Source organism: Cyprinus carpio, chromosome A21, assembly GCF_018340385.1.
Source record: "Cyprinus carpio isolate SPL01 chromosome A21, ASM1834038v1, whole genome shotgun sequence".
In the NCBI taxonomy this organism is placed as follows: domain Eukaryota; kingdom Metazoa; phylum Chordata; class Actinopteri; order Cypriniformes; family Cyprinidae; genus Cyprinus; species Cyprinus carpio.
Genome location: NC_056592.1, coordinates 13,637,540 through 13,664,688, shown reverse-complemented (window position 1 = coordinate 13,664,688; position 27,149 = coordinate 13,637,540). Strand labels below are relative to the sequence as shown.

General features: G+C 37.6%; 2 protein-coding genes across 4 annotated transcripts in view; one reads left to right on the top strand and one right to left on the bottom strand.

The window, feature by feature from the left end:
• Positions 1–27,149, bottom strand: part of pcxa (pyruvate carboxylase a) — a 101,468-nt gene that overhangs the window by 21,946 nt on the left and 52,373 nt on the right. Inside the window, exon 9 of the mRNA XM_042710939.1 lies at positions 22,347–22,529. Coding sequence (XP_042566873.1) covers positions 22,347–22,529 — 183 coding nt within the window. The remainder of the gene's footprint in view (positions 1–22,346; positions 22,530–27,149) is intronic.
• Positions 934–8,935, top strand: lrfn4a (leucine rich repeat and fibronectin type III domain containing 4a). Of its 3 annotated transcripts, none has more exons than XM_042710940.1 (4): positions 934–1,337; positions 1,833–2,288; positions 3,525–5,184; positions 7,833–8,935. In XM_042710940.1, the coding sequence occupies exons 3-4, from the start codon at positions 3,551–3,553 to the stop codon at positions 8,869–8,871; spliced, it is 2,673 nt and encodes an 890-aa protein (XP_042566874.1). In that variant the 5' UTR covers positions 934–1,337; positions 1,833–2,288; positions 3,525–3,550; the 3' UTR covers positions 8,872–8,935. The 3 variants fall into 3 exon arrangements, with proteins under 3 accessions (XP_042566874.1, XP_018950688.2, XP_042566875.1); XM_019095143.2 differs by having other exon boundaries at positions 1,833–2,293; positions 3,529–5,184; XM_042710941.1 differs by lacking the exon at positions 1,833–2,288 and having other exon boundaries at positions 3,529–5,184.

Below are 27,149 nucleotides of genomic sequence, written 5' to 3'. Positions count from 1 at the left end.
AGCAAATATTAAGCACAACTGTTTTCAACTGTTTGGACTGTTTCTTAAGCATACAATGCTTACTGAAAGATTATGTGAATTTGTGACATCATAAAATATATTAAACCGGAGACTGTAGCATTTAAAACAGCATTACTGTTTTAATGTATTTTTGATCAAATAAATGCAGCCTTGGCAAGCATGAAACATGTTTTTTTTAAATCTGACAGACCCCAAACTATTATACTAATTCATTTTAACATTTCAATATTTATAATATTTTTTATTAAAATTTTTACAGTTCGTAATATATAATACTATTATATTTTTATATTTCTTTACTTTGATAATTTATTTTTAAGGATTTTTATAATTTTTTCATTGATATTTGAAAGTTTATGCATTTATGAATTTCATTATTTTATGTCGTTTTTCACTCAGTTTAAGGTATTTTTTCACTTAAACAGCAAAAACAATCTACAAAGCTGTTTTGGGGATAGGGATGGACCCATGTAATATCCTGTCAAGGGCACCAGAATACCCTTGTTGCCCACCTCCAACAACCCATGCATCTCTCAAAAGTTCTCAAAATCAGCTATTCTTATCCATTTTTAATAATATACTGTATAATTAATTTGCATTCACAGAAGATGAAAATTGACTCTGTGGGAGAATTGGTGACAAAAAATTCTTAGTGTGTCTGCTGACTGATGGTGCCCTGCTGTTAAAAATGTACTGTCAGAGGGACAAAGCTTTGGGCAATTCCTCTCCAGATCCAACCTCACACCCCAGTCAGCCAATGCACACCCATTCTGCCATTTTTACCCTTGAATTCCGTCTCTTCCCTCATACCGAGAGCCAAGACTGCTTCAGGCTCTGCCACTCTCTCCTCTCTCTCTCTCTCTCTCTCGTTCTCTCTTCCCTCCCTCCCGCTCACTCTGCCCTTGCTGTAGCAGACACATTGCAGTCGCAAACGCTTGCACTCACATCGTTTTGCTCTCTGCATCAGAACCAACAAATCATAGACTCGCGCAGTTCAAGAATACAGAGCAGGAACGTAAAAGCAAAAACGAGGCATTGATTGATGGCAATAAGTGACATCAGTGGGGACTCAACCGCATGGTTATATGAAGGTTCTTCGTGACTGTAGGTGATGGTTTCCTACTTTGAGGGCAGGGTTTCCCTGGACCGTTTGCAAAAGTAAAAACAAAAGAAGCAGTGGGGAGAGAAACGAGGGGTGAGGATGCTAACCAAAATCCCTCCCTGAGGAGCCTGAGAGGATGTAAAGGGAAAGGGACCACTGGAGAGAGCAGCAGTTCTCTTGGATGGACATAAGCAGGAATTTGGAAATAAAAAAGGTTGGTATATGTTTGCCTTCACCCTATATGTATTTAGGAGAGGTTGAGGATTAGTGGAGATAAGGAGATAGTTAAGACTTTGTTGTTTTTAGGAGAGGTTGAGGATAATAAAGAGGGAATCATGCGGTGAAATTGAGTGTATAGACTTCTAGTCCATCTAGACAAGAGTGTGCGCACACACATGCAAACATATTTGGCTCAGTCAGACCCACAGGGTCTGCTTGAAAGCAGGTCTAATTGGATTATTTGCTTTAATGTGCCAGTTTACAGGAAGAATCAATTAATTTAGGATCCTCAATAGTGTAAGACGCCAACATCAGCAAACAGACATGAACAATACACAACATGCTTTCCACTTTATGATGTGGCATCTGAGCTAAAGGTCTATGCAAGAGAAATGAGAGAATAAAAATAGGCTGACTATAAAAAAAGGGAATGTGAGCTTTTAATATTAGTTAAATATTTATTAAGAGAGATTTTTGTTTCTTTTGGCAGTTAACTCAGAGTACAAGCATGGATTGGGAGCCACTTGCTACTGGAAGCATCTTTGCAAATAAAAGAAGATTTGAATAAAACAAGCTTTCACTGGATTTTGACTTTAATAATGCTGTGAAATAAAGGAGAATTTTGGATTTCAAGGGTGGGAAAAACAATCCAGACATACCCAATTCAGTTTAACTGAGGTTCACTAAGGATTATGGAAACGGGGCAGTGACTCATGGCGAAGAAAAGAACGACAAGGCAGTGAGGATGTGACTGTCAGTAAGTCATCCATTTGACCACAGATCAGTTAACTATGAGGAACAAATCGACCCTCAGCACACCTGAATATTTCCATAGTGTTTCACTCTGGATTTTAATCTGAAGCAATGATGGGACTAGCTGGGCAGTTTGTCTATAGAAGAACTGAAAGGATTGGAAACCATTGTAAATCTTGATGAAACAGACACAAACAGGTATGAAAAATGACAGTTATTTTTCTCCTTTCCCTTCCATGCACAAAATATCCTACTGCTGGCAGATAGAGGCTCATGAGGTTTGTCAATTGTTTGCAGGATATTTGCAGTGTGTAATTCCAGATTCAGAACAATGAATATGAATTCCACTGGGTATTCATTCTTTATTGCAATTTTGCACACATACAGCTTTGAGCCAATTGCACATGGTTATTTATAGGATATAACTCTACTCTCTACGCTGTCCCATCTTATCTCTTAATCTTTCCCTTTCTTTGCACACATACTCTCTTGTTTTAAAACTGCTTTGTGAGTGTGATACTGTAGACATTATGTAAGACATGAAATGAACAGGCCAAAATCACATAAACAACAAATAGAATCATCAGCATAACATTGCAGCATTTTGTTGATGGTGACTGATGGACGTATTAAACCAAGTCAAGCATTTGCAAATGTTTAAGGACAATTGTGCATTGGATATCAAAGGGTTTTGGTTTTGTGTAATCAATTAAACTTCATTTGCACACTCATTGCAGCTTTTGTCATTCCCTTCTGTTCTTGCACTGGTTGGTTGGAGCATGTCTGTCAATGTGTGCGACAGACCAGACACACACAGGCAGTTATGTATCAGGTTAATGGAGTAATCAGACCCCTGTAGGAGAGCAGGGAGCAGCAGGGAGGAGAACAAACAGAAGAACATAAGACTTGGTTAAATAGATACACTTTGTCTGCACACTCAGCCAAAACAACAGCCACATAATCTCACATCTGCGATGAGAAGACAGCCAAGGCATTCATCACTTAGAATGTGACTGATCATCTTGGTGCTTGTCCCTGGCAGCCAAATTGAGTCTCTCTTTCGCTCACAAACCAGGGGAAAAGTTGAAAGTTCTTGCTGCACTTGCTGGGCACATGATAAATGCCTTGAAATCTAAACAACTGACAAAGGATTCCAGGTACACCATTAATCTGAAGCAATGGACACTGGTAGATTAGCTCACGATTAGCTCCTCTTTGATGCACTCTAAGATGGAGCGAGCTTATACTGTATGAATGACTAGGCATGCTGTAACACCAAGTCTCAGTAGCAATTAATGAATAACTGCAATTGTGCAGGGGATTAGTGAATGGACAAGCAGGCTTAGGACTGAGGGAGACAGGGATCAACTTCTCCAAATTCTTAACAACAAGTTATGAGTTGAAGCCACTTAATGTCTGTTCTCTTTATACAGGTCTGTGGACAACCTGGTTACCATGCCACGCACAGAACCAGGGAGTCCATCTAGAGGAACCAATCTGTTGCAAGAACAGGAGAGCTCGAAATGGATCCAGTCAAAGAGATATCCTCTATCTATCCCTGTCAGAACAATAAGTGTCCGCCCCTGTCCCATGCCACAATCAACAATTTTCTGGCTGGGTCTCCTAGGCTTCATACTGCTGTGGAGCGGACAAGGTGTGTCGGCAGGAGAGACATGGGGCATGGTGTCCATCTGCCCCATCCATTGTGTGTGTCGGAACTTATCAGAGTCTCTGAGCACACTGTGTGTTAATAAAGGTCTGCTTTTCGTGCCACCAAACATTGATCGCCGCACTGTGGAGCTGCGTCTTGCTGACAACTACATCCTGGAAGTGGGAGGTGCAGACTTTGCCAATATGACAGGACTAGTTGACCTGACATTGTCACGCAACACCATACATGCTCTGAAACCACTGGCCTTTGCTGATCTGGAGAGTCTGCGTTCACTTCACCTGGACACCAACCGTCTCACAGTCGTGGGACCTCAGGATCTGACAGGTCTTATTAACCTTCAGCATCTCATCATCAACAACAATCAGCTCACAGATGTTTCGGCAGATGCTTTTGATGACTTCCTGCTAACTCTGGAGGATCTGGATCTTTCCTATAATAACCTTCGTAAAGTTCCTTGGGATTCTATTCAGAATATGGCTAGCCTGCACACCTTAAATCTAGATCACAATCTAATAGACCAGATTGCTGAGGGTTCTTTCAGTGAGCTCTACAAACTGTCCCGACTGGATATGACCTCAAACAGACTGCAGACTCTTCCCCCTGATCCACTGTTTTCCAGATCTCAAATTGGGGTTGTCAGTCCAACACCGTACAATTCAATTATAAGCCTTAACTTTGGGGGGAATCCCCTGCACTGCAACTGTGAGCTGTTGTGGCTACGACGACTGATTCGGGAAGATGATATGGAGACCTGTGCCACACCTACTCATCTGGCGGGTCGATACTTCTGGTCCATTCCAGAGGAAGAGTTCACGTGTGAGCCTCCACTGATCACCCGTAATACCAACAAGCTATGGGTGTTGGAGGGCCAAAGAGCCACACTTAAATGTCGAGCCATTGGTGACCCTGAGCCAGTAATTCATTGGGTGTCACCAGATGACCGTATTGTGGCCAACTCTAGTCGTATTCGCTCATATTATAATGGCACACTGGATTTTTTGGTGACCCGTGCCAGAGATGATGGAACCTATACATGCATTGCTATCAATGCTGCAGGGGAATCCACAGCTCTGGTAGACTTGAAGATCATCCCTCTTCCTCATAGAGGGAATGGTACAATTACTCTTATTAACCACAGAGACCCTGGATCCTCTGATATTAGTAGTGGCCGTGGAGGGGTTGAAGGAGCAGGGACTGGTGTGGTGACCGTACGGAATGTCACTGGAGGCAAGGCGGATACTGGAGAAAGAGGAAGTGGAAGCAGTAATGGAGGCACAGAAACCCTGGTAGGAGTTCTAGGTGTGACATCCAATTCAGCACAGATTCGCTGGAAAATGGGTCGATCTTCAATGCCTTTTTTGGTGTGGATGTATCAGATCCAGTACAACAGCACAGCTGATGATGGACTTGTTTACAGGTAAGGATATCTTGTTTCTGTATTTGTTGCAGCACTTTTGACAAAAAAGAGAAAATTATGTGTTGGTTTTTAGTGTTTGGTTTTCATGCATTTCAAGTGAAAGCATGTTAACATCCTTGGTGCTCATGTTCATGGATTATAGGCTTCAGATATTGATGGAAGGATAAGGCCAAAGGAAACAGACACAGCCTAAAGCGGATGGAAGATTCAAGTTGAGCCATGAGGCTAAAAGAGATACAGGCAGCTATTTATAGCCATGGAGGGGTAAAGAAAGCAGAGCAGTGGAGTGAGAGGACTTGCTGACTCTGGGGAAAACAGGATGGACCCTTTAATAGGGTAAAACCTACACATTTGAAGATGGTGTCACAATGAATCGGGAAGAGTGAAATGGATCTAAATGGAGGGAGAAAGGGGACAGAGAGATGGGGCAGGTCACAAGGGTAGGGCTGTGGGAGTTGCTTACACCAACTCTTCTTAGACAGGTGGAAGAAGTCAGTAGTTGGATTGACAGTTCTTAGAGGTAGGGGGGAGGGGGCTGTTTATGTTGGGTTTTCTTAGTTATGTGGACTAACAATGAACAAGAAAACTATTTATTTGCCTGCTAATTTAACGATATCTAAATCAAAAGAAAGTTTCTCTGTATGACAGATTTTTGACTTTTTAACATCTTTGACTTTATACCATCTCAAGTCTGATAGTTCTTAATTTTTTGTTTTTTATTTGTGTTGTTTTGTCTTTATTGTTTGTAAAGTTTGGCTTCAGAATCTCAACAGATGCAGTACATCATATTAGTACAGTATTATTCAACTACTTATGAATGCTGATACTTTTTGCATATTGTGCAGCTTTATTTTGATGCACAAACAACATAGCTTGCATGCAAATATCCTATTACAGACAAGAAAACTGAAATTCTGGTAGCCTTTATTTTACGATTCGATTTGTTTATCTCACTCTTCCTTTTCATTACCTTTTCCTTTCCCTTTACAACCTTACTAGAGGCTCTTCTTACCTTTTCCTTTCCCTTTACAACCTTACTAGAGGCTCTTCAACTCAATATCAATGCACATGGTAAGGAGCTGCAAAATATTCACTGCACAATGAAAGAACATATCTTGAGAGGCTTAACAAAAGGAGGGAGCAGAGGGATTTCGGTGGGTTGAGTTTTTTGATGAGTGGTGAAGGTGTATATATGTAGATACAGGAGGATGGCCTGAAGAGAGGGGGATGGGGGTAGCAGAAGTAGCAGCAGTTGCTGAGTGATGGCAGGCAGAGAAGTGCATGAGTGGGAGGTCAGGCATCTTCATATTGGACCTGTTACTACAGCTATTCCCATCAACATGCAGGAAACTGTAAGAATAAACACAGTAAGCTACTCTAGGCCAGAAGACAGACATTAATGCACATTGACTGGCCACCTTGAGTGCATTGCTAAACTAGAGAGATTTTCCTAGATATTTTCCACATTAAAGAGACGCTCCACATTCAATACAAGTTAAACTCTATTGACAGCATTTGCAGCATAATGTCAATAACCACAGAAAACAATTTTGTTTCTCAGTTTTAATGTCAATAACCACAGAAAACAATTTTGTTTCTCAGTTTTAAAAAGATTATTAATATAAAGATTCAAAGTTATATCCATGTTTCCAAGAACAGAAAAATCTGGCACATTTATTTTCGTGTCAACATTCAAAGTTATATCCAATATTTCCAATTCCTGCCATGGCCATGTAGAGATCTGAACTGGTATATTCAATGGCATACATAACAATTCATAAAGAAACAACTAAGGCTTCATTAACAGCAGATCATTAAGACATGTTTCCTATAATCCTTGTAATTCAAATCATCCATAAGAATTTGAAATTTAATATGCAGATAGGCATGCTCATTGATATGTAGTGACACAATGAGCTAAAAAATAAGAGAATTCTACATGAATGTAAATTCAAATGTCTTTTATTCCTTACAGTGCAGCACATATTCAATAACACTACAGTTCTTTTTGCTGAGGTGGATACTCAAGGAAAGACACAGTTTAGTGAAAAATAAATGAAATTGACAAATCTGAATGAAAGATTCTTGAATCTGAAAAGAAAGGAGACAAATAGCTTATTGAAACTAGTGCAAAGGACACTGAAAATTGTTCAAGGTCCTTCTGCTGTAACCGCCAATTACCTCTCAATGTAAAGTGAATTTAAGGACTTGAATTAGGTGTAGCCTTCCAAAGCATTTTCATTACAGACATGTATACCAAGCAGCCAAAGCAAATGCACTGGACACAGTCAATGAAGTCTATTAAAGAGTACTGTACGGACACTGTTTCTGCCAGAGATGGCAGATTGTAAAGACTAGTGTGGGCAGGAGTCCTTCAGGCAAGAAGCATGTCGGAATCCTCTTAGCTTTAATGTAAAAATGCCTCACCGCCTGTCAGATTGCCGCATCTACAACATTTGTAGTTTATTCTTTATTTGTTCATTTCTAGATTCCCCTTCATTGTAGGGTATTGATTTAAGCCATTTTCATTACAAAACTTAGCTTCTAAAGCTCACTTTGTTGTGCTTGATGTATTTCCGGCTGGATTAATCCTTGACATAATGTCTAATTTCTCATAAATTTTCTCTTCTTTTTCTATTTGGTGTCAGAATTCTGCCTCCAACCAGTAATAGTTTCCTGCTGAAAAACTTGGTCTCAGGAGCAGACTACAGCCTGTGTGTCTTGGCCATATTCGATGATGGCATCTCCTCCTTGGCTACTACAAAGGTGCTGGGCTGCATCCAGTTCAGCACTAAAGAGGATTATCCAGAATGTCGTTCTCTGCACGCTCACTTCCTGGGCGGCACGTTGACAGTGATGGTGGGTGGCGTTGTGGTAGTTACCCTACTGGTCTTCACTGTGGCCATGATGGTGCGCCATCGCGTCTGTGGAGAGTGTCGGGACGATGCCAATAGGCCGGGCAAGTTCTTTCCGGCCAAAGGGGTGGATGTTTACGCCCAGACGAACGGAAACAACAGTATGATGATGGTGGCGTTGCCAAATGGACTCTTGGCCCAAAGAACAAAAGACAAACACAAGCCCAGCTCTCTCCCAAAGCCTAAACAGAGCCCGGGGCCACACCGTAGCCCACGCGATAGGGGAGACGGGGAAGTGAAGGAAAAATGTTTTAGTCCTCTCACACCAGAAAGTGAGAGACTGACACTCTATTACTCCCCATGTAACACACTGCCCATGCTGACACAAAATCGAGCAGGTAGGCTCAAGTTGAGAAAGTCTCTGGAGAAAGACAGAGACATGGACAGACATGTCTTGGACTCACTTGCACCGACAAAAGATGGAGATGACGGAAGGGAAGGAGGCTCAGACTTGAGACAGGCACTCAAGACCAAGCGTAGCTGCTCTTTTGACGTGGGTGAAATCACAACCACCACGTGTTACAGCTATGCCAAGCGTCTGAGCGTCATCTGGACCCGACGTAGCCAGTCTCTACATGGCATGCTTGTCCACTGTGCCTCCACCAGCACGTCCAGCATGGGTAGCAGCGAGCAGTATGGCCATGGCCTAACGCAGAACTATCTACATGCCTTTGCTTCCAGCAACTCCTCCAACTCCAACTCCAATTCAACTTCAAACTCAAACAGTAGCATGACCGTCAATCCAAGAGACCTAGAGGAAAGTGTGGTGTAGATTGTGAAAGAAAGACTCCACATTTGGGGGAGTGACATTTAGGAAAGGCTCATACGAACAAATGAGGTGAGGTAATGAATTTAATATGATTTTGTTTGAAAAATTATTATGGGTGGTGGGGAGTGATGATGAGTAATTATTGTTACTGAAAGGATTGGCTATTATTTGATGACTGCCATTATTTCGAACCACAACAAGGCTCAAAATCAAATTATGTGAAGACAAAGAATGACAAGTAGGATTTGAAGAAATAAGAATTCAAGGACAGGCTTGTTTTTTTTTGACAGGCCCAAGGCACAAGGATTACAACCTAAAGCGTCTGTTTCAACGAGATTAATTAACCAATTAATAAATTATTGAATAAATCAGCCGCTACTTCATGCAGAAGAAACACTACTCGAATGTTAATGAGGTGCTGAAAGGGGTAAATATCACAAACAAAAAACAATTCAAACCCAAAAAGGGAATGCATTATTTGTTGAAATTCACTGCTGTGAAGCAGCACAACATGACTGGGCCCTCTAATGAGGGAAAGCATATAAATATGCTGTAAAGTTTTTTTTTTTTTTTTTTTTTTTTTTTTTTCTGTGGATATGTTTTTCAATGAATTGGAAAGATGGAGGGACTTCAACACACTGGTGTTTAAAATTGAGGAGCCATTTGTTCAAATGTCATTCAAAAGTGGTCTGAATTGTCATAATTGTTCTTGTCTGATCAGCCTTTTTCAAGAGTCATAAAAAGAATAAAAAGCTGTTCTGTAAAAATGATATTCTGTATTGTGGAATGAAGCTGTAATGAAGCTCTAATTGAGACCAATCTGATATGATATCTCCAAGGTTAATTGCTTAAGAGAATCTGGAATAAAAAGCCATATGGCACATAATGCTTTGAACCCAAAAACAAAAGCGCTGCAGTTGACTGGCAGCATGACATATACAGGCCACAAAAAACCTGCTTAAAATGTCAGATAATATAATCAGAATAATGTCTGTACTGTACTGTACTAATTCTAGCTCAGCTAACTTAACTGGAGATTTAATTGCAGATAATTAGCAATAACAACAAGGTCTGTTCATCTGCAAGACCTCAAAATAAGTAATGTGTTATATGAGCTAAGGCTTCAAGATGAAGCTTGCTATTTCCAGTTATGTTTCTTCATTTCTTTTGTGTCAAGCCCACTAAAGACCATTTTTATATAACAGCCGACAAAAGAAGAGGAGAAAAACAGGACGGAGATAAAAGGAAAAGGTAAGGGTGAAGGTGTGGACCAGAAAAAGAGGACAGTGGTGCAGTTGGGGGAGGTTTCCTGTCTGCCTGGTCTGTGTGTTATGCTAAGCTCTTTGTTACAATGTATATTGCAAATGGCCTTTGAAGCTCAGGCTGTAGCCAAGATTTAATGATATGGAGAAATAATGTGTATGTGTATCATTTTTTTTAAATCAATACATGATTGATTTCTCTTATAAACCTAGTGAGCAGAATACTTAAGAGTGCTCAGTAAGGTGCATTTATTTGATGAAAAATACAGTAAAAACAGTAATATTGTGAAATATTATTACAATTTAAAAGTATTTATTAGTATTTTAATTTACTGGAATGGCAGAGCTAAATTCTCAGCATCATTACTCCAGTCTTCAGTGTCACATGATGAGAAATTAACCTAATATGCTGATTTGGTGCTCAAGAATTTTTTTTTGTTATCAACATTAAAAACAATTATGCTGCACAATATTTTTGTAGAAACTGTGCATTACCATTCAAAAGCTTGGGATAAGATATATTAAAAAAGACAGGCAAGGCATTTATACAATACTTCTGTTTCCAAAAAATGCTGTTCTTTCAAACTTTCTATTCATCAAAGTATCCTGAAAATATGTATTACAATTTCCACAAATATATTAAGCAACAAAAAATGCTTTTAACGTTGAAAATAATAAGAACCTGACAATTCCGGCTACTTAAAATTACCTGTTAAAATATATTAAAACAGAAAATAATTATTTTAAATGCTAATATATATTTTTACTATATCTCTTATAAAAAAATGCAGCCTTGGTGAGAATTTTTTAAAAACATTAACATAAACAATTTTAGAACTTCATTTGGGTCAAATCTTAAATCGGTTGGGTACCACTGGTCTAGCTTGTTTTTTAGGATGGACTGGTTAGCTGTTTCCCAGGGTGGCCAGATGTTATGTTTACCCAGCCAGACCAGCTTAGGCTGGTTTAAGTGGGTTTTTCTAGTAGGGTCTATAAAGACAATAGCTCACTAGAGCTTGGAACAGAGCTACACACACTATGCTGAGGTCCTGCCTCATTTAAAAAAGGTGGGGGGGAAGATGAAAGAAAAAGGAAAGAAAAAAGGATGAAAGAAAAAAATCATAACTGTAGGGAAAGAACTAGCAGACTGCAAAAACTACCGGGAAAAAGCATGGCTTCACCCAGATTTGATATCAAGTTCCAGTCAGGAACAGCATGTACTAATCGCATGGTCTCATTTTTACGGGTGATTTTGTTGTCAGAGTGTGATGTCTAAAATCATGAGCATGCTTTTTATTTCCAAAGCACTCCTAGAGTGCATAAATGTCTTTACACATTCCAAGAAGAGCACAAAACTCCGACTGCACGGAAGACAAGTGTGGGCAGCACAGGGAGGAGGTAGTGGAGGAGATGATGGAACGGTTCCTTATGATTGCTACAGGCGACATACTGCCCTCTTTTATCCAATTAAAATCTTCTGATTGGCACATAGGTGGTTAGCTGATCATGCATGCAGGAGTAGTGATGCAGACAGAGCTGGCCTGTTCTCTCTCTGGCTGTGATGACTTCACTGCAGCTGCAGCCGCTGAGCTTTACTGCCTCTCTCTCTCTCTCTCTCTCTCTCTCTCCCTCTCCCTCTCCTGTTAGTCTTGACAAGACGACAGCTAGTGCAATGTGCAAAATACGCAGCCTAAGCAACTTTAGTCCTTTGAGAGTCAAACTCTAACTTACTGTACTATGGGCTTCCGCCACAAAGCACATGATGGTTCACATTTACAGTATTCTCAGTGAGGATGAGATATAGTCCTCATACAGATTAAATTCTTAAAGGGATAGTCTACCAAAAAATGTAAATGAAGTTAATTATCAATTGGGTCAGCTTGTAATTTATTGATTTGTTCGATTTATTCGTTTGGCAGGTATTTTTATACGAAGCAACTTACAGTGCATTTAACAACACATTTTTTGTAACAGCATGCACCTTTCCTGGTCTTACTGCATGACTCCAAAAAAAAAAAAAAAAAAAAAAATTATTATGAAAAAAATTTGAGCCCGACCAATATATCGTTTAGCCGATTTTATCGGCAGATATGAGCCGGTATCGGTATCGCCGATATTAATTTTTTTTACAGAACATATAACGTGTAATTACTTAGTTTGTCCAGCAGAGCGCACTCCATTGTTTGCTACTGGCAACCTGGATGAAATGCTTTAAAGCTTAAGTCTATGGAAAACCACTGAAACTTTGAAAGGCCATATCTCCGTAATGGCGCAGCGAATCCGCACAAAATTTTGGTGGATCCCTTCAGCTCAAGGAACCCTCTCGAATGGCGGATCGAGTGTACATATAGAGGCCATCTTTCGAATGAGATCACCACTACATCGATAGCCCCGGGGTTTGGGAGTTATGAGTGATTAAATTCGCAGTCTGGCGCCGACCGATCTAGCGATCCCGGGGGGGCTACCGACGCATGAAGGGTGGCGTTTGAGAGGGCTCCTCGAGCTGAAGGGATCCCACGAATTTGGCAGAGATCCACCGGCGTGTTCGCAAAATAGTGACACCAGTCAACACTTTTACTTCAGTGAGGAGGTCTCTTGTTCAGGCAGCAGCATTCAAGTGTTGTCTTATTCGACCATAAGTGCCCTGCGAAGTGGACTTCACATGAAATTCCGCCATGATTCCAGTTTCAAGGGAATGTACACATTACATTCAAATTGCATTAAAGTGCGCGAGATGTGAATTTATATTGTATTTATTTACAGAGATATATTATGTTACACTTTACACTTCTCTAGTAAGTTTTGTCTGTATGTCAAGACAGTAGCGCAAATCCGTAAATGAATGTTCCGAGGTGAAATAAACTTCAACGGAATAAAGTTGAATAAACTTCAACTTTACTGTTCAGTGCACTGATGTCAGACTCATTTTGGATAATAAAGTTTATTGTTATATTGTTAAATGCCCTGCCTCCATCACGTCATTATAGTGTTATAGTGCCACATTTGAGTGATCATTGCAAAAAATGTTTATGTATATATATTCTGTTTATGTATATAATGTATTCTATATATAGTACCAGTCTAGACAAGTTTTACATACAAAGTTAGTACAAAGTTTGGACACGAATGGGAAAGTGTTCAAAATTTTGACTGGTACTGTACTATATTATACACAAAGAATATCGGCCGGTATATCGATATCTGCCTTTACTCCCAAAAAAAAAAAACATATCGGTCGGGCTCTAAAAAAATGTTGTGAAAAAAAATTGTTTCACCAAAAATGACACATTATAGAAATAAAATGGTTGCTGATGCCATTTCATTTCGACAAAAACAAGTAAAACTTAAACAAGTCCTCACATCCAAACGAGAAAAGACAAAATCAAAGCAAATAAAAAAATAATAAAAAAAATAAAAACATTCTTGCTATTCAGTTGGAAAAATTGGTTGCTAAAGTTATTTTGTTTACCCAAAATGCTGCACAATTAAAAAATAAAAATAATAATGATAATAATAAACAACAAAAGTAAAACTGTGAACAAATCAAAAGGAAAAAGACAAAATGAAAGTAAAGTAAGAAAAAATATGCTAGATCATTTGTTCCATAAAAGTACAGAAATAAAATGGTTGCAATGTTTAGATAATGTTGGGGGAAAAGGACCAGCTCATGGCAAGTTCTGTGCTCAAAAACATACAAAGGATTCAATCTCAAGTGTACAATATGCATGTTCCTCTGATTTACCCCTGCTGTCTGGGCTCTTTTTTTAAGAATCCTATTGCCAAGCACAAATGAGTATATTTTGACTTGCTCTCCGCTATCTCTGCCTGTAGGTCATGAGGTCATTCCTGCTTTTCCGTCAATTTAAGCAGGGCGGAGACGTATGAGAGGAAAAGGGGATGTAAGAGACACAGCTTTCAGAAGAGCACCACCTCTGTGACTTTTCAACCACCTCTTCTCTTATACCCCCTGCCATCAAAGAAATACCCAGTAACTTCTGCCTGCTCTCTCCTTCATTTCTTCCCTTCCCAATCTTTTCAAGGCCCACCACTCTTCCCATCGGGACAGGGCGAGTGTGGGAGTCTGACAGGAGCTTTTCTTTTGGAGGTTTGAGCTTTCAGCTCCCTCGGCCCTCCCGGGTTCCCCCAGGGTGCATTCGCTCCCACTGTAAGTAACTCTCTCTTCATCAGTAGCAAGATTTCTCATTCATAACAGGCCTCAGCTGCCAGTGCCGCTAGCCAGGACTTTGAAAAAGCATTAGCTAATATCTCTTAGGTTGTGAGGTGCTGTGTTCTATTCGCGGAGGCTCTTTGTTCATCAACTTTTGATTCTGTTCTCCTGTGAGCGCCTCCTTTATGTTTGATGGAGTCGTGAGAGATTGAACGTGCCGCAGATTTTTAGATCCAAGTGCATACGTACTCTCAACTAGTCTCAAAAGGACTTGTACGTGGCATCTCCAACTGCGCACCTTTGCTATTGTATCTAGCTGATATACTGCTGTCCCATGATCCATAATAACATGCATTCTGCATTTTTTAGACAAATCTTTTGTAACAAATGACTTTACTGTTATTTTTGATCAATTTAACGCATCCTTGCTGAATAATTAGTATTAATTTCTTTTTAAAAAAATTACTGACACCAAACTTTTAAACAGTAGTGTATATTATTTTACCCAGCTGGCCAGCAGTTTAAGCATAAATCTGACCAAAATCTTTTTGTTCTTCCACTAAAATTAATTTGACCTTGTTTAAAGGTCCATTTGAAAAATATTTCACAGTGTACATGTCCACCCTAGTTTCCATTTCTCAATGATGAACCAATAATAACCAGCAATTCTGAGGAAAAGTGTCAAAACTTCCAAGTTCCTGTTTTCCTGATACCTGAAACAGTATCCTCATGGGAAAACTGCAGCATCTAGCTGGAGGCTCCTGGCTGGTTCTGACGAGAACACCTCTAGGCCATTAGAGAAGGGCTTGTTCAGCAGTAATGATGAGAGAAGCCGACAGAGACAACACTTGCGCTACATGGCCTGCGATCTATTAAGACAACTGCACTGCCTCTTAATCAACTACAAGCTAAAACTGACACAAACACATTGAAATGGGCTGCACAAGTCCACTGGTGACTATAAATGCTGCACAAAGTGATCATGAAACTATTTTCTTCATCTAAGTAAGGCTAGATATGGATTCTACAGTGGCATGCTGCACAGATGAGGGTCATGTGATGCTGTAGGTAAAGATCAATTCCTCTCTTTTATGGCCAGTAGAAGGCTCATTGGCTCTGTAACCATTCGACTGCAGAATAATAACCAAGTATTAAGGAGCTCTCATGGATGTGAACATTCAGTGGAGGTTGGTATTTCAGCTTTTTTATCAAAGGACAGTGACCATACTATCATAAACAGAACCAATGAAGGTAATGTGTCTATTTCAAATAAATCCTGAAAAACAATATTCCCACAAAAATATTAAGCAATTGTTTTCAACACTGATAAAAACTGAGCAACAAACATATTAGAACGATTTCTGAAGGATCATGTGACACTGAAGACTGGAGTAATGGCTGATGAAAATTCAGCTTTGCCATTACATAAATTCCATTTTAAAATATATTAAAATAGAAAAAAGTAATTTTAAATTGTAATAATATTACACAATATTAATATTTTGACTGCATTTTTAAACAAATAAATGCAGCCTTTGTTGAGTATAAGAGAATTCTTTCAAAAACATTAAAAATGATCTTCCTGACCACAAACTTTTAAAAGCTAGTGTATATCAGATAAACTACTATTATCTAACAAAAAACTATCCAACCATTAAAAATTGCTTATTTTAAACAGAATAAATATCTCCCCCAATCACGTAAGTACATAATTTTGACAATGTAATAAATGATTTTAATTATTTGTTGTTAAAAAGGTTGGTTTTTTTCTTTAATTAACTGATTTTAATGGATTTAATGGTTCCATTTCTTCACCTTCAACACTTCAAACTTTTTTTTAACATTGCTACGCCCACAAATTTGGACCCTTTCTACAGCATGACAGTAAAAAGTGGTAAAGTAGTAAATAATCTCGTCAAATTTTCTACATTTTTAGACAAATTGTGGGACTGACTTAATTCGTCAAGATGAACAGTTCAAGCCTGTTACCCAATTGTAAAAATAAAATGATTAAACTATTATTTTCCTTTAACTTATGGTAATTTATGCTATTAAGTTCATCAACAACTATGAAGTAACATTTGGTCCCAAACCAGTCAATTGCTAGTTAGCAACAGCTTCATTTACGTTTAATGTTTATTTCATGCATATTTCTAGTTAATAATGAAATTACACAAATAAGGGTTTTGAAATGCATTTAAAAACATCTCCAATTTTGGTAACAGGGCTGCAAAAATAGCAAACTTCAAAGAAATTGAATAGAAAATAAAACGGCTCACCTGACATTTAGTTTGAACTCTTGATGTTAACAATTTGTTGACAAAGAAGAGTTTTGGTCCTTATTTTGTACCATGTTCATTGAAAGTGCCTGGTACTAAAGAAGTAAATCTCTACTGTGATAGAAGGGGAAAAGGCCATGAAGACTGTGAAAGGACAAACACACTTTAGACTCATGACCGTGACTCTCCAGGGAGAATAGGATGGTGTATTTGAGTTTGCGTCCTCATTCAATTTCACGTATTTACTTAGAGCGAGAGAGCTTCTCCTGTTTTTTTATTCTTACTGCATACACCCTCCTCCTCTCTAGGGTTCTTAATGTTTGTCAGCTTCCATCAGTCTTCTTCTGATGCCTTCATGCAGACACACTCTCCCCTATTCTCACAATGTCTTTCACTCTCCGCAGCTTCTACCCTCATTCGATACGGCCTCCAGGCTCTTGACACGGATCAACTTCCTGACAGTGATGAACATATCCTGGTATCATATAAAAGCAGCCCTCACAGAGAGGAGGCACTGCAAACACAAGAAAGAAAGAAATACTGCAACTGAAAGACAGACAGAAAAAAAAAATCCAAAATCAAACGACAAACCAAGGGAGGATGATGCTAAAAGAACTAAATGTTCAGCGAACATGATGACTTCTTTTAGATCTACATACAACTTGGCTTGCTCAGCAGGGGCCTTTCAAAGCCAGCGGGACAGTGCTAGAGAACATAATGAAACATTCAGGCTTTTATTTAATCACAGAGAAGAGTTAGAACCAGGAACGTAGCCTTGGCTCCAATCGTTTCGCCTTTTGTTATGCCCTGTGGTTTCTAATTGAGATTATTTCTAAAAGAAACTGCCTGTTTCTTTAAACATCTGTCCAGAATTCTGTTCTTAGCATTTGAAGCTTTCTACAATGGCCAACAAAGCAATTCACAACATGCATGAGCTACCCATGGTGTTACAGAGCATGAATGTGAGGTTTTTTTTAATAGCTTTTGATTGTGGGAGACTGTTGAATAAGTTTAAGGGCTTTGGGATATGTGATTTATTATCATAATATTTACAGAACAACAACCTATTAAGACAATCTGACCAAAATACAGTTTAAAATTTCAGGGGTAAAAGATAAAAGAATCATTTTGCTGAAATTGAGCAATGCTGAAAGCATAAACAGGGACAAGAGAGTTTAAGGTTCAAAAAGGAAGGAAATTTCACATGCTAAACAATACTGTATAGTGTATAGTATGGGGTAGTAATTAAAAAAGGACTTAAATTAAAATATGCACAGTACACATTCACTTATGCATCACATTCAATTATGAATTACAAGATTCACAATTATTTTCTATATTTTTTCTGTTTCACACACATAGTTTCAAAAGTCTAATTTTTAATTCAAAACAACAAAATTTTACAAAAAGTTAAGTAGTTTTTTAGTTTTTACTTTTTTATTTTTTTTTTGTTTAATTTTTAGTTTTAGAGTGATGAATGTTGTTGTTTTTTGTTTTTTCCATGTGAAATTTGTAATTGATACTAACAAAACCTGCTCAAGCAGACTGCTGTTGCTATGGTAACCTCCTCAGGCGACCGTGTCTAGTCTAATTCTAACTAACTTGTAATCTAACTTCGGAATCCTTGTTTGAAACTGCTGTATGTTGTTGAAACATACTTAAATACACACTTTTAAGATTCACTGAAAATCTTGTCTTCCATTGGGCCTTAACTGTTAGGGTTCGACTTCCCTGTAATTCCAAATGCAACAAATGCACTATTGAGTAGCTGTGGATAAAAGAATCCCCTAAATGACAAATTAGTAATTAGCAGTTGTCTTCCATTACTACTTCTGATGTCCACTAGACCTGATCCAGATCTTTGGCAAACAACAAACCCAATGAGCCAGATAGATACTGGTTTCTCCATTCTACCTCTGCAAATGCATTGCATAACCACAGTCCATTATTTGAAGAGTTAATTAAATCTTGTGGTGGCAGTACTAGATAAATTGGCTATTTGAAGATGCCTAATAAAAACAAGGGAGTTCCCAAGCCCCGAAGGAGAAGAGCAGCCTCCTTCCTGCAGCGCACAGTGACGGGAACAAGTGAGCAAGGGAGAAAGCAATCGAAAAATAGTGTAAGCGATCGTGCGAAAAAACCATGTTGTGTTAATGTGGCGAAGAAGAGATAGCGAGATTAATCAAATGTGGAAGGAAGAGGGAGCCTTTAAATTAAGGCAGCAGGAGAGGTTTGAACTTCGAGCATATCCTGGAGCGCACTTCATCAGTCTTCTTTAAAAGCAGGCAGGCCGCGGCACAGCTCTAGCTCCGGCCATGACGCCTAGCAGCTTGAAGTGATTCTCTGAATTCTTCCGAGGCCAGGTTCTCTAGTCACACTTGGGAATGCAGCCCACAGGGTAATCGAGCACTTTCCTGATTGTAGAGAGCGCAAGGTGCAGAGAGGCGGAAAGCGAAATATTGGGGTGGAATGACAGAGTCGGTGCAAGGCAATTTTCGGAGATGTTCTGTCACAAACTTTACTCTGCTGTGGGGGAATTTAGATGAGAGAAACACGAGCGAATGGACAGCAGATCTTTCCCGGGGAGGAAAAAAAAATTATCTTGAAAGGTATTTAAAGTCATGTTGGAGCAATTTTTAAGATTTGTGCATAGGGCAAGATGGGAGGGAGATTAGGCTGAGAGAGATGGAGAGAGAGAATGTGCTAGGAGGAACAGTGAATTGGTCGAAAAAATGATGCGGAGCTTTAAAAGCTTCCCTGACGGCTGACTCTTCAAAGCTTAGCTGCAGCAGGATACATCCCTTACACCACACACACAAAACCTACTGAGCTGCCTCGCTACCTACATAAGCAGCATCCGAACTGAAAACCAGCCTTATAATTAAGTCTTTTTACATGCACTTTAAAAGTACAATTTTTGTCAGACTAACCAAACAAAAGTCTTTTTTAAATGTCAATTTCAGGTATACTGTCAGAAAAAAAGTGCAAAAAATTATACCTTTAGGAGTACAACAGCTGTACAACCCCTATATTATGTATTTAGTACCTTAGAATAGTAATATGTACCTTTATATTACTACTATGAATCTTTCAGGAGTATATTAAATACAAAGTTGTCCCTTTAAGGGCACTCCCCCTGTGACTAGATGTTTTTGAATCTTTTATATTAAATTTTTTAGCATTATTTTGAGAGTGCAAATAATTGACTGTTTTTTTTTTTGTTTTTTGGATTGAGACTTTGTCTCTTTTATATTAAGAATGATAAAATTATGATTAACATGATTATATTAGTTATATTAGTGCAAAAGACAATAATGTTTTGTTTGTTTTTTTTATTTTTGTTATCTTCTTTAAATGTTCAAGCTCTTTAAAGTCAGATGGAATCTGTCAATAGCCTCTTTCACACAGCAATCCCGGTAAATTACCGTAAAAATTGCCAGAATAACCTTACCGGTAAATACACAAAAATGCTGTTCATACAGGCAATGGCATTCCACCGTTAAAAGACCATTAACACATCAACACCAAATACTGGTAAATTCTGTAATGTCTGTAATGATCTTTCCCTTCTGATATGATCTTTCAGCTGCTCCGTTGCCTTCATTCGCCCACATGAGTCGAAGCACTTTAATTTCAACATCTGTCCAATTTGACATTTTTTTTTAAGTCTGAGTGACATAGTGGCATAAGGGGCTGATCAAACAGAACACATTTTTGCTCTTATAACCACAAGATGTGCATAATTGTATTCAGTTGCAGAGCTGACATAGTGGCATAAGGGGCTGATCAAACAGAACACATTTTTGCTCTTATAACCACAAGAAAACACTGCGAGATGTTTTTTTAACAAACATTATTCTCCAGTAATCATGAAAACACACAAATATTTTTTTTTAATTTTCATATCAAATATTCTGCGTTGAGAGTTTGGATGTTTTATGAAATTCTGAATTATTTATTTTCTGACTCACCCTCATGTTTTTCCAAAGCCGTAAGTACATGCGCTTTTTCTTTCATCTCAACCACCTTCTTTTTCTCTCAGTCTCTTCATCTCGGCCTATTTCTCTTCCCTTCCCATAGCTGAACTTTGGTTGAATATTTTATTTTTATTTTCATTTGATTTTCATCTGCCAGTGAAGAAAGTATCCCATACTTTTATACATGTGTTTTATGACATGTACGTGCTGAGTCAACTGATTTATACATGTGTTTTATGAATAATTTTATTAGAATATTAGAAGTGAATTTGCTAAAGGCTACCAGAAAAGATATTTGGATTACTAATCTTTAGTATATTTTTGGTGATAATGGTTCTTTAATGTTTATTGTCTTATTACAATGACAATTACAAATTACTTGAATCACAAGTTATATATTTTCAGTTCAAATAGGGAAAATTGAACAGTTTTTAATCGTTTAATACCATTTCTATTGTAAAACAGCTTAAACTTAAATCTTATTTTGCACCGTCATTATAACCGATTATAACCATCAACTGAAGCGTCGTTCTGGAATACATTCTGCTTTTATTTTATTGTTTAACTTCAAGGATGCCTTTGATATTGGTGTCACGCAATAGGCAATTTTTCACTTTTATTATATACATTTTAGAAAAATACAGAGGTCTGCACCTCGAGGACCTTAATGTCATGCATGATGGTGAGTAAATGTTGACAATTTTCATTTTTGGTTAAACCATTCCTTTAAAATCTCCCTTTTAATTTAAGGTCAGTTCAGTTTTTTGTATTTTTTATTGTTTTTTCATAAATAATATGATGAATTATTATTGATGTTTTTTTAATGAAGGAGGAAAAAAGAAGGATGATTTTCTTAATAGTCTCCAAAACTCATTTCTAAAGATGCATACAGGAAAAGCTCCTTCCCTAATGGTTTATGTAAACACATTTATTTTATTCAGGCTGATTAAGTGCAAACACTCCATGACAACTTCTCTCATCTGCACCCCTCCCTTCCTTCGAAAGCGGCACATCAGAAAACGGTGAGGTCTGCACTCTTTATCCGAGAGTGCCATTAGTGCCATTACTTCAACTCTGATCACATTATGCTGATAAATACATATTATACGTGCATGTTACCATCTATGGTCTAATGTGACTCATCCAGTCTGTTCAGGTTTATGTGTGGGAGATTGAAAAAAGAAGGGGGGGAATAAACTTAAGATCTTCAAAATGGAAATGTTTTTAGCTCCAGCTCACTCAAGATCTGATCAGAGCCTCAGATGGCAAACAGCATGATGGGTGACAAGACCGTGAAGTGTCTGCTGCTACACATTTAACAGGGGGAAAGGGAATCCATAGGTTCTATCACGGAAATAAACCACTTCTCATCTGATCACTTACTCTGTCTCAGTTTGTCATGTCAGGCTTCCCGTGCTCCTGTCACGCTTGCCTTTCCAGAGAAAGTGATCATTTTTGGCATTGTGCACTCTGACCAGCAGCTTAGCTGGCATTATATGAGAGAGAGGACATGGAACTACTTAGCCTACTGAATATTAATTAGATTCTTTAATCATTAATATTCATGAGCTACGTAGTAAATTTCATATTTTCATTTTATCTTAAGGAATTGACTGAAGGTATTTCTTTTTTTTTTGTGTATTAATTATTTTTTTTAGACAATTACATTATTATGATGAAAAAAATTTTTTATTATTATTTTTGACACCACTGATTTCCAAAGGTCCCCACTGATCGCACTCATGCTGCCTCTGATCGTTTATGCAAGCACTGTTGTCGAGAAAAGCCTTACCTTGACCCCCCTGACGCGGAACTCCGCTAAAGCTCGGCTCATTTTGGCAGAGGCCGCTGGCAGATCCTTTCCACTGGCGATGACTTTCACCAGCAGTGAATCGTAATGAGGGGAGATGACAGCACCCTGGAAAGCAGACGCGCTGTCCAGCCTGATACCCATGCCCTCTCCACTGCGAAAGACCTGCCCAAGAGAAAAGAAAAGGATGGTCAGAATACAGATTTAGTATAATCTTTGTGTGCTTGAGGGACTGCACTTGAAAGAGTCACAATTTTAGACTTGAGACAATATTTTAAATGGCACACAGCAAATGCTCTTTTTATATTTTGCCACTTTACTTTTTTTAACAACCTTTACAATTTATTTTTACACCTTGTTTTCACACTTGAGGAAAAGTTAAGCATAACTGAAAAGTTATCTGTAGGTAATCTATAGGTAACTTACACCAGATGCAACACATTATTTACTTGCTAAATAAATCATTACTATTTTAGTCATAATAGTTTTGTAAAATGGATTATTTTGTTGTTTTCTGGGGTGTTTTTTCTTTCATGTTTCACAGCCACATTAATTTTTCCCTTCACCTCTGAAATAAAGAGTCTTTGTACATAATATAATATATATATATATATATATAATATTACATAATAAAGACAATATTTTTACTATTAATTTAATTTATGTATTTTAATACATTGTTACAGAAAAAAGCCAGCTCATGATTTTCTGCTCTTGTTTCTAACATTATACACAGTTGCAGCAATCATTTTAGACTTTATTTCAGACTTAATCTACTTAATTTTCCCCTGTCTATATATATTAAAAAATAATTTAAAAGTAATATAATATAATATTACAAAATTAATGAATAAATGGAAACATGCATACAATATTATCTAATAATAATATATATATTTTTTTTTGCTTAGAATTTAGTGTGTTTAATGCACTTAAACTATCATGATCATTACATCATTACATATACATACTGTTTTTTGGTCTTCCAATTTAAATCATCCTTTTAACCAGTTTCTAATTTTCTCTAAAATTATCTTTATATAACACATGCATTTCAGCTGAAAATAAAATTAGATACTATTTTCTAACCAGTTTCTAATTTTCTCTAAAATTATCTTTATATAACACATGCATTTCAGCTGCAAATTAAATTGGATAATATTTTCTAACTAATTTCTAAGTTTCTCTAAAAGTATCATTATACTGTTTAACACATGCATTTCAGCTGAAAATAAAGTTGGATACTATTTTAGTTTCATTTGACTAATACATCGCCTCCAGCTTACACCTGCTTGGTTCATGTTGGTGAACTTTCTAAGAAGTATTAGAAGTTAATTAAGTTAGTCTAAGGATTTAATTCCTTGAAATGCATTTAAAATGCGGAAAATGTGTTCAGTGGCACTCCGAGTTCTAAACTGTTCTCAGAAACCACATCAAATGAAGCAAAATATTACGTAAATACACATACAAGGCAGGGGCAGACGATTTTGCATGAGTAGCACTGATAGGCGTAATTACTCAAAGGTGAACAGGTAAAAATGGCTGTTGAAATGCTTTGCGCATGATCGAAAAATATGCCGTGAGGATTGAAGGGTTTGAATGCTGTGTTTAAAGGTGCAATTGAGCGATTTAACAAAACAGCTCTTCAGGGTGAGGCACAGGAGGCGGCCCTCAGCCGCTTACCTAAGCGTGAGGTTAAAAATAAAAAAAGAAGTAAAAGAAAGAATAAAAAATTTATTTCTTGTGTTTGGGGGAGAGCTGCCCCTTGAACTGTACAAACATTCATCCTGCAAAAATAGAGCAACGGTCGACACAAGTACCTCAGGGGAGTGTGTAGGCAATAAGAACAAATTGAGGGAAAAAAACACTGACACACACAAACATGCAAACAAAAACACTCACACTGCAGCCAACTGGCAGCAGTCATTTGCAGTTGCAATTGTGCTCCATCTCAGCCTCTGGCATTCACATTACAATCATCAGCACAGTAAAATTGATTTGCGCAGCTGAGATACGGGCACCAACAGAGGTATTGTAAGAGTGGGGTCTTACAGAGTAATTTAATGAGAAGTGCGAAACAAACAGAAACCGAAAAAGAAGCCGAGGCCTTGGCTTCATTACAGTCACTCTTTGGGTAATGGCTAAGATTGCTCAGCATCGATAATGAACAGTAAATCCATCGGAGATTATACAAGCATCACCATGGCAATTCAAAAGAGTAATTTGATATCACTTAAATTGAGTGGAAACTTGATTTGACGCCGTTAATGGCTTCTGCCACCCAGTGAGACGACCGTCACAGAGATACGACAGCATTTCTCTGTCATATACACCTTGAAAGCCTGTAATAAGTGAATGAATGCAAATAATTGTTTTTATTATTGATAAGTCAACGTGAAACCAAAATGGATGCCACTTACTTTCTTAAAAATGTGATCAGAAACTACAAATAAATAGTTTTGCGAATAAAGATATGGAATGGGGAAAAAAATCCCACTTTTTTGTTGAATATTTTGACATTGTAAACTGGGATTCATGTTGACTTTTCAGAAACTAGCGTTCATTTCAATTACAGTCAAAAAAAATTAGCAGAAACACGAGAAATACCATCATATCATTATCCGACAAACTCTATGCTGATCCATCCGGCTCAGTTTTGCTTAGAAAAATGAGACAGGGCAGCCATAACAGCGATCCAAAGCTGTGTACTTGGCTTTTCATCATCAGATAGATGCTTTAGGACAGGATTTCTGTTGAAGCGCCACTGAACTGGGTCACAGCAAGACTTCTGGAGGAAGTGTGTCTCACAAAGAGATCTGAAAAGGAAGGCAGGCAAGCCAAAGCTCTGCATGGGTCAGTCTTATTCTCTCTCTTGCTCTCCTCATCTCTTAATACATTTTTTATTTTTTTCAAGCTGGCTGTAATTGGGAGCAGGGCTGAAATAGATGCTGAAACTGATGGATGTCTTCCAGGGGCTTGAGTCAAATGAGAGCTTTAAATACAATTACAAACCTCTACCTGTCATGCTGAGAGAAGACAGTGAGAAAGAGAATACAGGGTCCCAACTTTATATTAAGTGGCCACAACTACTATGTACTTACATTTTAAATCATCATTTGGTACAATGCACTTATTGTGTACATCAGAAAAACACTGTACTTTTATTTGGTATCCACAATAAACAATTCCTGGGTAAACTGTTTTCATTAATATCATATAAATTATTAGAAACAACAAAACAATGAAATAAATGCTGTTCTTTTAAACTTTCTATCAAAGAATCACAAAACATGTTTTACGGTATCCACAAAAATATTAAGCAAACTGTTTTCATTACTGATAATAAGAAAAAATGTTTCTTGATTATTGATTATGAGTATAAATTTTTTTTGTGAGTGATATTGTGAATATTGGAGTGTTTTGTGAGGGTTCTTGTGATTCATCTTTGCATCACAGGAACAAATTACATTTTAAAATTAATATTAAAACCGTAAACAACAATGTATTTTTTGCATTTCATCCTATTAATGTTTTTATTTCAAAAACAAATTTAAAGAAAACTTACCATGCCCAAACTTTTAAAATGGTAGCAAAATTATTATTATAAAATTTAAATTCATATGATTTTTCACTACCAAATCTAGTTCTATATGATTTTTGCAATGTTTAAATAAAAAAATATATGTGATTTGGTTAATTTATAATGCGTATGTGTCTTAACAGCAATGTGCCCATATAGACTATAATGTTCAATCTGACTTTTACAACATTAATGGCACATAAAACAACATTTACTGTAAAACTTTAAATAACATGCTTAAAAACTGTTAGAAATAATAATACAGTGAATCATTTAACTTGTTTGAAATTGTGATAATTTTAGTTCATTTGAGTAGATTTACAGTTGGTCAATTATACTTTAGCAGTAATAAACTTATACACTTCCTACAATTTGGAATCTTGCTTGAGGTGGTCAAATACCCCGTGAAGTCTTTGCAGGGGACTTTGGGTAGCTGGAACATGCCCATGGAATTTTATTAGTAACTTCCTGAATGAAAGAGAACAACAGGGTGCAACTGAGTGCAGGAGAGAGAGAGAGAGAGAGAGAGAGAGACATTTCAGCAGGTGAAGGGTAGAGTTTCAGAGATGGCAAGAGAGAAATGGTAATAGAGGGAAAGAGATCCCACGGTTTCTGAGCTCCTAGCAACCCTGCATGCTCTAACAGGCAGAAAACCATCACAGCAACCCAGGAGAGACGAGCGAGAAACATTCACCCAATTGTTTTATCTCAGAGGGAATATGAAATTTAACGCATGGAAGATCGTGTCTTTGAGCATGTCAACCTAATCAAAATTGTTTCTTTTTTGAAAAAAGTTCTGATTTAGGTTTAAAGATTGTCTTATCTAAAAGAAGATGCAGGATATGGAGTTATTTTCCTTCTGGCAAAAGATGGACTGGGAATAAAACATCCCATTGCATCATGTGTGTGTGTAATACCCATCTAGTCAATAAATATTAATTTTGACTGTATTTTGACTTATAAAATAACTTTAATATTACCAAAAGCAATTATAAAATAAAAGAGTATCAGTGGTCAAATGTTTATAATGTTACAATAATATAACAGACACCAGAGTTTGATTTTACTGTCTTGATTAACAGGTTGCATACTGTACAATGATATTACAACATTCACTTCACATCATGATTGGTTCATAGCATGTGAAGGAGACTCATGCAGACAGTTAACAGCAGAAACATGACGGGTGGCTGGTAGAGGGTAGT

Bases quoted from the DNA above. Each gene is read 5' to 3' on its own strand.
- lrfn4a (XM_042710941.1), top strand. From the start codon at position 3,551: ATGCCACGCACAGAACCAGGGAGTCCATCTAGAGGAACCAATCTGTTG. The intron at 5,185-7,832 runs GTAAGGATATCT...ATTTGGTGTCAG, and splicing joins GATGATGGACTTGTTTACAG to AATTCTGCCTCCAACCAGTA.